General features: G+C 40.4%; 1 protein-coding gene across 4 annotated transcripts in view; it reads left to right on the top strand.

Annotated features, from left to right (window-relative positions):
* Window positions 1–9,538, top strand: part of HNRNPR (heterogeneous nuclear ribonucleoprotein R) — a 68,356-nt gene extending 58,818 nt beyond the window's left edge. For 2 of the 4 annotated variants that reach the window (XM_065421848.1, XM_065421849.1), the window contains exons 9-11: window positions 830–979; window positions 3,907–4,028; window positions 4,208–6,374. In XM_065421848.1, coding sequence (XP_065277920.1) covers window positions 830–979; window positions 3,907–4,028; window positions 4,208–4,817 — 882 coding nt within the window. In that variant the 3' untranslated portion in view covers window positions 4,818–6,374. Of the gene's footprint in view, window positions 1–829; window positions 980–3,906; window positions 4,029–4,207; window positions 6,409–9,485 lie in introns of those variants that run through there. The other 2 variants (XM_065421850.1, XM_065421851.1) reach the window with 2 other exon arrangements.
* Window positions 9,539–13,133: the final 3,595 nt, after the last annotated feature.

Here is a 13,133-nt window from a genome sequence, read left to right on the forward strand (position 1 = left end):
CCAGTGGAAACAAAAGACCTAGATACAATATATATTTTTTTAAAGTTACCATAGGGATAATTACTCCAGCCAGGACATTTTAGAAGTCACTACTCAAGGAATTAAATTTTAAACATGAGAGAAATAAAGTTACGAAATGCATAGACCAGTCAAAAAACTAAAATAACAGCACTTTGAAAGAATAAAATTACAGAGAATATATGTGCATTGCAGGAAGTACTAAGAAGTAACAACACAAGTATGTATTGGGAGGTGAGTGACAGACTGTGTGTGTGTGCGCGCGCGCGCACGGGCTGCTGGGGAAGTATATGAGACATTGTGCATTGTCTCTAAGCAGAGAGACACTCAGAAGCAGCTCTGTCCTGCTCCTGAGCTGCCCTGTTCTTTCTCCCCTGCTCTGTGAAGATGGGGTACATGGGTGGGGGCCACCTTCCTCCTCCTCCTCCTCCTCCTCCTCTCTCCCCCTTCCCCCCCCCCCCCCCCCCCCCCCCCCCCGCATAGCAAGCAGGAGGGTCCCGGAAGCAGCTGTGTGGGGCTCTACTAATCAAGTGCCCAGTACTTGATTGACTCTCGAGCCGCTGCACAGCTTAGAGGGAACACTGGTTCCCAGCAAGGGAAACAACTAAACTGAAAACCCCAAAGGATATGACCGGCTTTCTTTGAAAATAGGCACTGAATTTTTCAAGACTTAACTGAAATCTGTCATTAGGAAGTAGAGCATAGTGGAGGAATGGGGTTTGTTTATTGGAAGTCAGCTAATACGTTTGTTCCCTCGGATGTCTGTTTTAGTTCTGGAATTACTTACATCTTTGATGCTTATCTTCACTAGGTGAAAGTTTTGTTTGTGAGAAACTTAGCCACTACAGTGACAGAAGAAATCCTCGAAAAATCCTTCTCAGAATTTGGAAAGCTGGAAAGAGTGAAGAAATTAAAGGATTATGCTTTTGTTCACTTCGAGGATAGAGGTGCGGCGGTAAAGGTAAGACTGTGGCTTTCTTACCTTTGAATGGCTAAACACTAACTCTTAGCCTTTGGTGAAAAATATATAGGAAGTGTATGTTGGTAAGATTATTTTTCTCAACTTCATGGTACATTGCAGTGTACATTTAATTCTATATAGTGTAGGATCTGTTTTGATATTGCTCCTGCTACAGGAAAACTCCAGTAATTTATTCTAATCATTTCAGTAGCTAGAAAGGTTCAACAAGCATTGCTGTTGCAGAAATTCCTTTTTAAAAAGCATTTTCTACTCCAGGGGAATCTTGCACCAAAAATAAAAAATCTGCGCACAATATTTTAAAACTCTGCATATTTTGTTTGTCAAAATAACAATAGACTCACTCCAGTTTAAATTATTTTGGTCACTTATTTCGAAATATCTGTCAACAAATATGTCCATGATACAGATGGGGGGGGGGAGGGGGGAGATTCCCCCAGAAGTAGAAAGAGAGAAACCCCTATGATGACCCAGTTCCAGTTGGGGGGCACCCCCTGAGCCAAGACGCTTGCACTCCCTCCCTCCCAGAGCCTTTAGTCCCCTCAGCTTTTTTACTGTCCCGCTGGGAGATGTGGTGTGGTGTGGTGTGGCCCTGCCCTTCCTCACTCTTTGCCAGAGCCAGGTCTCCCAGTCCGTTTTCCATCCCTGAGTGGATGAGGATCAAGCCAGGCAGCCAGAGCATGCAGAGCCTCTATCCCCACAGGGCTGGGCTCTGCAGAGTACAATGGCCCCTAATGGCTACCAGCAGCTCTGCAGCCCCAATTCTGTGAGGGGAAACAGGAAATTGTGCACAAACATTAATTCTGTGCAAATTCTGTATTGCGCAGGGGCACAGAATTCCCCCAGGAGTAATTTTCTGGCTCTTGTTTGCTGCGTGCTCTCCCATTGACGGAGAGTCGAAAGAAGCTTACTGACTTAACCACTTGAGCCCTTGCTCTGCTACCAGAGTCTGGAGCAGTGTGCATGGTGGCTGCAGATTCATTCTTCCATAAGTAGTTTTTGGCAACAGCCTGCTGAACGGGCACTCAACTTTTTACTATTGAGCCAATGCCTGGGGATGAGGATACGGCTTCTCTCCATCAAAGCTCAGCATTTCTCAAATGTGGCCATTGTGGCTGCATGCGGCCACCAGGGGTTTTTCCTGAGGCCACGACAGCCTACTGGGCACAGATGGGGGAGGGGGCAAAGCAGCGGCTCCTCCCTGCAGCGCCCAGGGAGAGGGCTCTGGGAGAGGTCTTCAGCCCCTCTTCCCCCCCCCCCCCCCAATTTCAGCCAGAGGTGGGCTTGAGGGTCCCCCCCCTTTCCCAGCCCGGCTTCAGCTGTGGGACTCTGGGGATGGGGCTTCAGCAGGGCCAGTCTTACTGGATTCCCTGGCCAAGAGGCAAGGAGTGGGCTGAGCCTGCGGTGTGAGGCTGTGGAAGGTAGCTCAGGGCAATGGGGGGCAGGGAGGAGTGGGGCCTGGAGGGGACAATGGGGCACCCAGGAGGGTGGAGGGAGGCAGCAGGAACCAGAGGTTGATGGGTTGAGAGGCAGCGGGGGCTGGGGCACTATAAAATAGAACTGTACGTTATTTTTATTATTGACTGCGAAAAAATCCCCTACATAAATAAATTGCAATGATTTGTACATGTATATGTACATATTTACTTGCTTTCTCTAAGTTAATTAAGTATTTAGGAGAATTTGTCAGAGCGGTCACCAGCAAGAGTTGGTGGCTGTACTGAGTCCACCAAAAATTTTGTTGAGAACACCTGTTTAGCTGTATCCTGTAGTTGTTTATACATTGAGAGAGTCTACTGTTTTAATTAAGCGAAAGGGAGCTCTGTTTTATAGAAATTACTGCCCAGGAGAATTAGTGAAATGACATTAAATCAAGAATAAAATTTGAGCAATTGAGAACAGACGAAGTATTTAGTCAGCTTTAAGTCTACTTCAGTTACTAAGATTTTCTTTCTCCAAAATGTTGGATTCCTCTTTCTAGTAAGGTTTAAGAGATCACAATTAACACTGTCCAAGAGCCCCTTAAATCCGCCCTTTCACAGGGATCCTTTTCCCACCCTCCAGCCAACCCTATGTGACTTCAGGGAGTTACAACTTGCTCACTTTTTTTCTTTTTGGCTGTGGAGCATCCCTGGAGGATCCCATGGGTAGCATTTGCCTGGGGATCTCTTAGCAAAATGGCCTTCTGCTCCTCTTTTACCATATACCTTTCAGAGGGAGGACCAGACTTTGAAATGTAGTCAGTGTGCACATGTCTGGTCTAGCTGAAGACTACTTTTCTGTGAATAAATGCCTGATGTGCATGCAAATCAGGTTTTCATAGGTGTTTGTTTTTTTTGGTGGGCATGCTGATCATACCTGTAGTCAAGAACTTGCTTCTGTGCATCTATCTGAAATATATGTTTCTTTTTAAAGAAAGTAGGAGTATTGGATCTATGCAGTATACAGTTCAGTTGCTTCTCAGTTTTTAGTAAGTTCTAGACTTGGCAAAGATCAGATTTCTTATTGAGGGGCTCTTAAAAATTTTATTTTGTTTTTCACTTTATCATACAAAGACAAGGAGATCAAAACAAATGTTTCAGTGTTAATGATAGAAGGATTTAGAATGGAATTGACATGTCATCCTTATAGCTAGTGTAAGAATGGGAGTGTTGAAGGAAGTTTTTAACTTCCAGTGGCTCAAGTAACCTTCATAACAGATGCAGAAGTTAAAATTTGGGGGTGAAAGGTCTATTAATTTTGTTTGATATATCCTGCAATGTGAAATCCTTGAATGGATTGATTATATTTTCCCTTCAATTTCAACTGCATCTTTTTTGGTGAACTAGTGAACCTTTTTAGAAAGGCTTAACATTTTTCTTATGTTTGGAAGTAAACTTAAATGTGGTGTTTTTCTGACTTTCATACAGGCCATGAATGAAATGAATGGAAAAGAGATAGAGGGGGAAGAAATTGAAATAGTGTTAGCTAAACCACCAGATAAGAAAAGGAAAGAACGCCAGGCTGCCAGACAAGCCTCCAGAAGCACTGCGTAAGTCTTCACTTCTGCAGTATTGTAATGTACAAATAGCAGAACTTCATGCTGCTACAGAACGTAAGCTAACCGAGGCAGTCCTTCCCCAGCCCATATGTTGTTAAATTTAAGCAGAAAGTAATGGTGGTTTAGGAGACTCTTACAAGACAAATAATGCATGTTTCTTTTTTTATTAGGTATGAAGACTATTATTACTACCCTCCACCTCGTATGCCACCTCCTATTAGAGGCAGAGGTCGTGGAGGGAGAGGTGGATATGGCTATCCCCCAGATTACTATGGCTATGAAGATTATTATGATGATTATTATGGTTACGACTATCATGACTACCGTGGTGGCTATGAAGATCCCTATTATGGCTATGATGATGGCTATGCTATAAGAGGAAGAGGAGGAGGAAGGGGTGGGAGAGGTGCTCCACCACCACCTAGGGGGCGGGGAGCACCACCACCAAGAGGTAGAGCTGGCTATTCACAGAGGGGGGCACCCATGGGACCACCAAGAGGAGCCAGGGGTGGGAGAGGGGGTCCTGCACAGCAGCAGAGAGGACGTGGTGCTCGTGGAGCCAGGGGCAACCGTGGGGGCAACGTAGGAGGCAAGAGAAAGGCAGATGGGTACAACCAACCTGATTCCAAGCGCCGCCAGACCAACAACCAGCAGAACTGGGGCTCCCAACCCATCGCTCAGCAGCCGCTCCAGCAAGGTGGTGACTATGCCGGTAACTATGGTTACAATAATGACAACCAGGAATTTTATCAGGATACTTATGGGCAACAGTGGAAGTAGACAAGTGAGGAGGGCTTGAGAATGATATTGGCAACATAGAATTGGCTATAGCTCTACACCCTTTAAAAAAAATAAATTAATTGGCTTAATGTTTCATCTTTCAGTAGCAATTGGCTGCCATTTGTATTGGGCTGAAATCACTCTATTGTGTATATATTCGAGTCTTTTATTTTCCTTTTTCATAAACGCACTTGGACATTATTGGGCTTGCAGAATTCCCAAACTCCATTTGGGGTTTCAGTGCTTTTATTGTTTTAGGTTTCATTTTAGCAGTTTAAAAGCAGGATGGGCACACTGTTCAATCATGATTTTGCAGAACCTCTGGTTTTGGACAGTTTCCTTTTTCGGATTTTGGGTAGACTACATAGGAGTATGCTGTACATAAAAGTAAAAGCTAGTGCTTTGTCTTAGTAGTTTTAAGAAATTAAAACAAAAAAATTAAGATTTCTTGTATTGAAAATAACATGATTGTATGTTTTGCATTCCTAGAAGTAGGTTAACTGTGTTTTTAAATTGTTATTACTTCACACCTTTTTGAAAATCTGCCCTACAAAATTTGTTTGGCTTAAACGTCAAAGCCGTGGCAATTTGTTCCTTGATGTGATTGTATTTCCAATTTCTTGTTCATGTAAGATTTCAATAAAACTCAAAAATCTATTCAAAACATTACCTATTTCAAATTCAATTGTGTCCTAAAACATTATTTCATTGGTAATTCTTGGAAGAAACATTGTTTTCAAAGTATAACTGCCTATGTGAGTGATCAAATTCATTCAAATTTCTTGTGCTTTCCAACATGTAGCATTGTGGACATCAGACAAAGCTAGGCGAAATTACAAATAGTCCAAAGGGGGCACTGTTGTTTAATTGGTGTTCTATAACCTAATCACATCTAGTTCTGATACTTACTGCTTTGCTTTTTAAAAGGGTTCAAATGCATCTGAATGTTCTTGCAGAGCTTGTTAACAGTTATTAATTATAATTATCTCGTATGGAGAAGGAATTTGGAGACTGCAATTTGTTAGCCCCTGTTCCTTTCTGTTAATATTGTGTATTGTTGGGGCCTCTAGCAGCCCCCACATAGGTATCTGTCCTTATTGTACTATGTGGTGTACAAACATATAGGAAGAGAGTCTCTGTCCCAAGAATCTTAGTTTAGGTCAAATGGTTAAATTTGTGTTTGCTAATGTTTATGACAAGGTTGAGACTTGTAAGTTAAAGTGCTGTGGCAATATAGACTGAGTTTGCTACAGACAACACAAACATGTTCTCTACGTTCTGCTTAATTCAGTCACTGGCATTTCGATGATCTGCCATGATTAACAATTTGCCTTAGAATTCTCATGCCTTTTAATAAAGGCTTAAATTTAAAAAAATGCTAGTCACCATCTTTCTGGGTGATTACTAGCTATGTGTTTTGGAGTATTTTGTTGCTTTTATTGACTTCTACCTTTGACAATCCTGGAGGTCTTTTTGACTGCCAAGTCTTGAAATTAGTTTTCTCGGTATCTTTTGGGCTGTGCTGTACCCCAGTGAACACTTGCTTTTCAAGAAAGAAAAACAAAAGGATTAAAACTTCTGTTACAAGGAAAAAATATCATTTCTGGACCTGCTGAATGTCCAAATTAACACACTCCCTCAGATATGTTGATCAAACTATTTTACAATACTCTAAACACACAAATTGTTGGGGACATTAAACTTCAGTGGGCACATGTTCCCTTTGCCTCTCGGTGCTGTTTGGTGTCTTTCATAACAATTGTATTAGATCAGAATGTAGAGACTATTTCTTCCCCCACATACCGTTTTGTTTTTGTGAGTCTGGTAGACATTTGCATGGGTTTTATGGCTTCTGACCTGACCGAACTGGAGTGAGAAAATGTATACCTGCTTCTCAAAATGAGTTTTCCCTTTGTGTCCATGTACTAACTTAAAGGGTACAGATCCAATAAAAACATCAGCCATACAACAGTCCATAAAGCATTTTTTAACTTGCATTCTAGTCACGGTATGCCAGTTTATAAAAACAAACAAACACAAAAACAAAAAAAACCTGCCTTAAATCATTGGGCCAAATCTTGTAGTCCTTATTCCTTACTCAAGCAGTGAAGTCAGTGGGACTACGGCCTATGTAAGGGTTGCAGGTTTACGCTTATAGTGACTATCTGGCTTGTAATTCTATTAATACAAGAAGCATACATCTTACCCTCTTCTATCAAAGTCTGGCTTTGTAGTAGTTAAAGTAATTGTCATGAAAAGATGTATCTCTTTTTGGTAACCAAACAAAATCCCACAGTCCCAAATAGTATTCCCATTTTAGTAAATTATAAAGATGGGGGGAGGAAATCTGGTATAGATAAACTGGAGTCAAATTTAAGTACTGCCTTCCCTCCCTGGAAGGAACAGAACTTTTACTTAATGCACATTTCAGACAGCTTAGAGACCCTTGACAGAGGGAAAGTGTCAAAATATTTGTTTATATGGACAAAGGCTAAAGTTACTCTAATATAATCTGTTACAGAAAATAGCAAGGAACAGAAATAACATTAAAACAACGAGGAGTCTGGTGGCACCTTAAAGACTAACAGATTTATTTGGGCATAAGCTTTCGAAAGCTTATGCCCAAATAAATCCGTTAGTCTTTAAGGTGCCACTGGACTCCTCGTCGTTTTTGTGGATACAGACTAACACGGCTACCCCACTTGACAACATTAAAACTGATTGCCTGTACTACAAAGCTGCATTTTTGGATACCTTTACACCAAAATACAAGTTATTCTAATGCCTTGATAGACACTGGAAGTGAAGTGATCTATTTTACACAAATTTAAAATGAAATTCAGTTAATTTTGATACTTGCAAGACTTACAAGCTGCACTGATTTCTTTATGCAACTTGTGGATGCCCAAATGCACCAGTTAAAACTTGCAAAAACTCTTTAAATAAAACTCCTTCTTTTTAGAAGACACACTAAACTATTGGAAAGAATCAGTGGTATACATTGAAGTTAGAGAAAACTGCACCAAAAGATATCACCATAAACATACCATAATATCAAAATGGAAGAACATAGCATGTTCAGTGACAAACACAGGAAGAATTTTATACCACCTTTCCAGTACCATTTTGACAGAACCAAATAGTAAAGAAAATTTAAAAAAAAAAATTACTCTTGCACATCTGTGTCTTGACCTTTCCTTCTGCATAACTTGTTTTATGGCAGGATTTTTCATCTTGAAAGTGGGTTTCTCCTCACACACCCATGTTTAAATTCAATTGTGCAAGTGTCCTGCTGGGGTTGGTGGGGGAGCCATGAAATGGGATTCCTATAATTATTTGATCACTCATTTATAGCAGTTGCTTAAATGTCTGTATTGATATGAAGGTGTTTGACTTAAAAAAAAAAAAAATATAGGTTGCCAGATTTCTAGTAATTCCAAAACTTTTTGAGCAAAAATGTTAAAGCAATTATGTTCTGGTAGACTTAATTTCACATTGAAAAGGTTAAATTCTTAAATTTTAATTTTAACAATTCATTAAGGTTAGTCTGCATTTACAAAGGGCTAAATGTCTTTTCTAGTACTATAATTTATTCTAACAGGACTCAGTTTCATTAGTGTATATATTGATACAAGATGACAATCTTTCAATAAGCATACTGTTTTAAGTATTTATTCAAAATTCTTAAATCCAAAAGGACTAGGAGATAGCCACATTAATGTGATTTTTGTATTTATAGACACCTGGTTATATTTTTGCCCCCTCTGCATTTGGACCCCATTATCTAAGCCCATTTGTTGTATTTGAATAATAAAAAAACAATAAACACTCTTGCTATAAGGCTAGTAATAAAAAAAAATGCAAAGTATCGCGAGGGAATGTTACGCTTTAGTATAGAAGTAGTATTACACTAAGCACCCAATCCTGGAGTCCTAATGCAAACAAAACCTCCGTTCATTTCAACAGGAGTTTTGCTTGGTGAAGTACTAAAAGGTTGGGTTCTTACTGTTTTCCTATATATAGGTCAAATCCTGAAAATTTCCTATCTGTAATCTTTTCTCACCCATTGACTTAAATAGAACAATTTGTGTGAGTAAGGCAACTTGAATGACTACAGCTTGCAAAATTGGGCTCTCAATCACTCAAGTGAACTATTTGTGAGAGTGGCCAAGAGCCTTATAGAAAGAGTGCACTGGGTGATGCGTGTTTTCCTATTTCTCTAAAAAATGGGAGCTTCTGTTAACTTAAGACTTGTATGAAGCTGCTTTGTGTGTAATGAATTGGCTTACTTAATCTGTCTGGACAAAGTCTAGAGTGACAAACTGGTATATTTTAATTTAGCATCTAAAATCTATTGAGTAGAAAAGAGTATCTTAATCTTTAAAATGAAAATCTTGATTGTAGTAGTTTTTTTTATTTATTTTTTTAAAGCAAAACATTACATGGGCAAGGTGTATCTGTCAAATAACTGAGTATCGGTCAGGAACCTGTGAAATTTTAACGTAGTTGAGTCCCTCTGGAGAAATATTTTAACATCTTGTTTGGAGGTTACCAGAAGCTCTGAGTGACAAGTCAGAATATATTGCATCATATTTTCTGATGTTATCCAGAAACCTGTAAGTGTCCCTTTCCTGTTTTAATGCCTTCCTTTTATTACCTGACTATCAGGGAAGCGTGGTTGAGGCTGCCCTGACCTGACATGTCATGATGTCGACTTGCTAGGTGGGGTTCGCAGGGGACATTAACCATTGGAGTTGTCGGTAAGAGAACTTTATTTCTAATTTTCTTCAGTAAGATGAAAGGGCTTTTGGGGGTGGAGGGAGGAACCAGGCTCTCGTTCCTTTATTATAAGCATTTGTCGAGAGCCACCATTTCAACGGAGAGTTTCCAAATGTAAAGGTAATGCTTGAAGTTAAAATCATCATGTCCATATCCAAGAGGTAAGCATGACTTGGCTTCTGCAGTTGAACTTCTTAGCTAAATGATCTTTATTTTTTCTCTTCGAAATTACTTAGGATTGCATAATATTTGAAAACAAACTATTCTATAGGTGTCTTAGACATAGGAGGCTCTAGGTACTTCAAAAGTGTATCAAGAATTAAAACAAGCTTATTTTGGCTACATCAGGAACAAGCTAATGAAGCATATAAAATGATTCTTCACCAGTCTCAGAAAGCTGATGAAGAATTTTTCCCAGTAGGCCTTTTAAATTCATAAAACCATAGTTTTAAGAGACCTTACTAAAATAGAGGTGGCAATAGCATAGTGCATGTCCCTGTTGAACCTGGACACCTGAAAATGAGTTGTGAGGTTTCAACTAGACTGTCCTAGAACATTTAAGCACCTAGCGAAACCATCATGCAATCTAGAACAGATGGGCATTGTTCATGGAAAGCCTGCAACTATACAATGTTGCGACAGAGTTGAGGTATGTTGGCAAAACTTTGAGGAAACGAGTTAAATAGAAGGTGCTGCATGTCAAGATGGAAGTTCATTGACAAGATTGAGGTGGGAATTCTGTACAATACCTGCTAGTACTGTGCTTGGCTTGTGCAATATCTGCTTCCCTACATAACATAAGAATGGGTATACTGGGTCAGACTAATGGTCCATCTAGCCCAGGGTCCTGTCTTCTGACAATGGCTAATGCCAGATGCTTCAAAGGGAATGTACGGAACAGGGCAATTGAGTGATCCATCCCGTCATCCACTCCCAGCATCTGGCAGTCAGAGGCCATGGGACACCCATGTATCCCTGACCATCTTGGTTAATAGCCATTGGTGGATCTATCCTCCATGAATTTATCTAGGTCTTTTTTGATCCCTGTTATAGTCGTGGCCTTCACAACATCCTTTGGCAAAAGAGTTCTACAGGTTGACTGCGTTGTGTGAAGAAATACTTCCTTTTGTTTGTTTTAAACCTGCTGTCTATTAAATTTCATTTGGTGACCCCTAGTTCTTGTTATTAGAAGGGGTAAATAACACTTCCTTACTTACTTTCCCACACCAGTCATGAATTTATAGACCACTGTAGACTGTTCCTCAGATTTGTCACTTAAAAAGAGTGGCTCAGGTGTGGGAATCTCCCCTGCATGCTCTGCAGTGAAAACCAATGCAAATAATTCATTTAGCTTTTCTGCAATGGCTTTGTCTTGAGTGCTCCTTTAGCACCGTGATCATCCAGTGGTCCCACTGATTGATGGTTTGCCAGGCTTCTGGCTTCTAATGTACTTTAAAAAAATTTTGCTGTTAGTTTTTGAGACTTTTGCTACCACACTTGTCTTGCCAGAGTTTATGCTCTATTTTCCTCAGTAGGATTTGACTTCCAATTTTTAAACAATTCCTTTTTGCCTCTAACAGTTTTTTACTCTGTTTAGCCTTGGCGGCATTCATAGACTCTCAGACTTTAAGGCCAGAAGGGACCATTGTGATCATCTTCTCTGACCTCCTGCACTTAGCAGGCCACAAAGCCTCATTCACCCACTCCTGTAATAGACCCATTACCTCTGGCTGAATTACTGAAGTTCTCAAACCAAGATTTAAAGACTTCAGGTTACAGAGAATCCATCATTTACTCTAGTTTAAACCTGCAAGTGACCTGCAGAGAGAGGTGAAAAATCTCCAGGCACTCTGCCAATCTGACCTGTGGGAAAATTCCTTCTCAACACCAAATATGGTAATCAGTTAGACCCTGAGCTTGTTGGCAAGACCCACCAGTCAGACACCTGGAAAAGAGTTTTCTGTAGTAACTCAACCCTCTGTGACAGATCCCCAGGATACAACCTGGAATTGTGGGACCACTGTACTCTCTTGACTCTCCAGCCTGGGCGCTCTCTCATGACGTTTTGCTAGTGTCAAGCAGCAAACTCATCCAGGTGCTGTGATCACTCCGTCAATAACATGCTGCAAGGACACACCCAGCTAAGTTGTATGAATGCTCTCTAAGCCACTCATGAACCCCACACAGGAAAAATACAAACAAATACCAGTGTTGCACCCCAGAAATATACCATCTTACACTGCTAAAGACCTTCTATTGAACAATATAAAGTCATTAATTCGTTCACCGCTTTATCAAAAGATGGTGGACCTGCACCAGCCTTTGTCATCTGAGCAGATTCCCCAAGCACTTTAGACAGTCACTGGTAAAGATAAGCCATTAAAATAAGTTTAACTACAGAGATAGATTTTCAGTGATTATAAGCGTTATGCATAGAGGTCATAGTTTGTTACATAAGAAATAAAAGGTAAAATTGCAGTCTATATTCTGAACGTTATCAGACCAAGCAAGGTTGAATCACTCTACTAGATGTTGCAGGCAGAATTCTATTCACAGTTCATACTAACTAGAAAGCATTCTAGCTAGGACCATCCCTCCTCAGTTCACTCATGCTTCTCTTTTCCAAAAGTTCTTGTTTCCAATTATGGAGATGGAGAGAGGTGGACTCACGATGCCACTGTCCCTTATTTTATACTCTCCATGTGCCTGGAAAAATAACTTGCTCAAAAGTAGAGTCAAGCATCGGGTGTTTGGGTGTGCCTTGCTGAGTCAGAGAGTTAAACAATCCCTATTGTGTGGAGCTTGAGCAATTCTCTTGTTGAATTGTAAATCTGTTTACTCTTCCCTGCTGGTCAATGGCTGGTGAGGGTCTCTTAACACCTGTCTAGGTGTGGGCCCACCTCCCTTGTTGCCCCTGTGGGAGCTAGCTGTGGGCATCTCCCAGACTCTCAACATATTTCATTAACAACCATATAGCAAAATCTCTCAAATCCATATACAATGATGATATACGTATTTTGACAGAACAATGAGTTTTAGCAATCATGACTTTTTATATGATTATCTTGCAAAGCATTCTTTGTACAAAATATCATAACCCTATAACAGTGGTGAATATGTGGGTACAGGGTGCTATTTTGAGGTACAGTATGTCGCACCGTACCCATCTAGTGCCCCATCTCTGGCTGTTAGGAATATTTGCCTCTAGCAGGTGTAGATGGGCCACATATAATTATAGGCAGTCTCATCATACCATCCTCTTCATAAATTTATCCAGCTGGAACTTGAAGTCAGTTAAGTTTTTTGCCCCCACTGCTCCCCTTGGAAGGCTGTTCCAGAACTTCACTCCTCTGATAGTTTGAAACCTCCATCTAATTGAAAGCCTAAACTTGTTGATGGCCAGTTTGTATCCATTTGTTCTTGTCAACAGTGGTGCTTAATTGAAATAACTCCTCTCCCTCCCTGGTATTTATCCCTCTGATATATTTAGAGAAAGCAATCGTATCTCTCATCAGCTTTCGTTTGGTTAAGCTAAGA

This window comes from Emys orbicularis, chromosome 23 (genome assembly GCF_028017835.1).
Source record: "Emys orbicularis isolate rEmyOrb1 chromosome 23, rEmyOrb1.hap1, whole genome shotgun sequence".
NCBI classification, from domain to species: Eukaryota; Metazoa; Chordata; order Testudines; family Emydidae; genus Emys; species Emys orbicularis.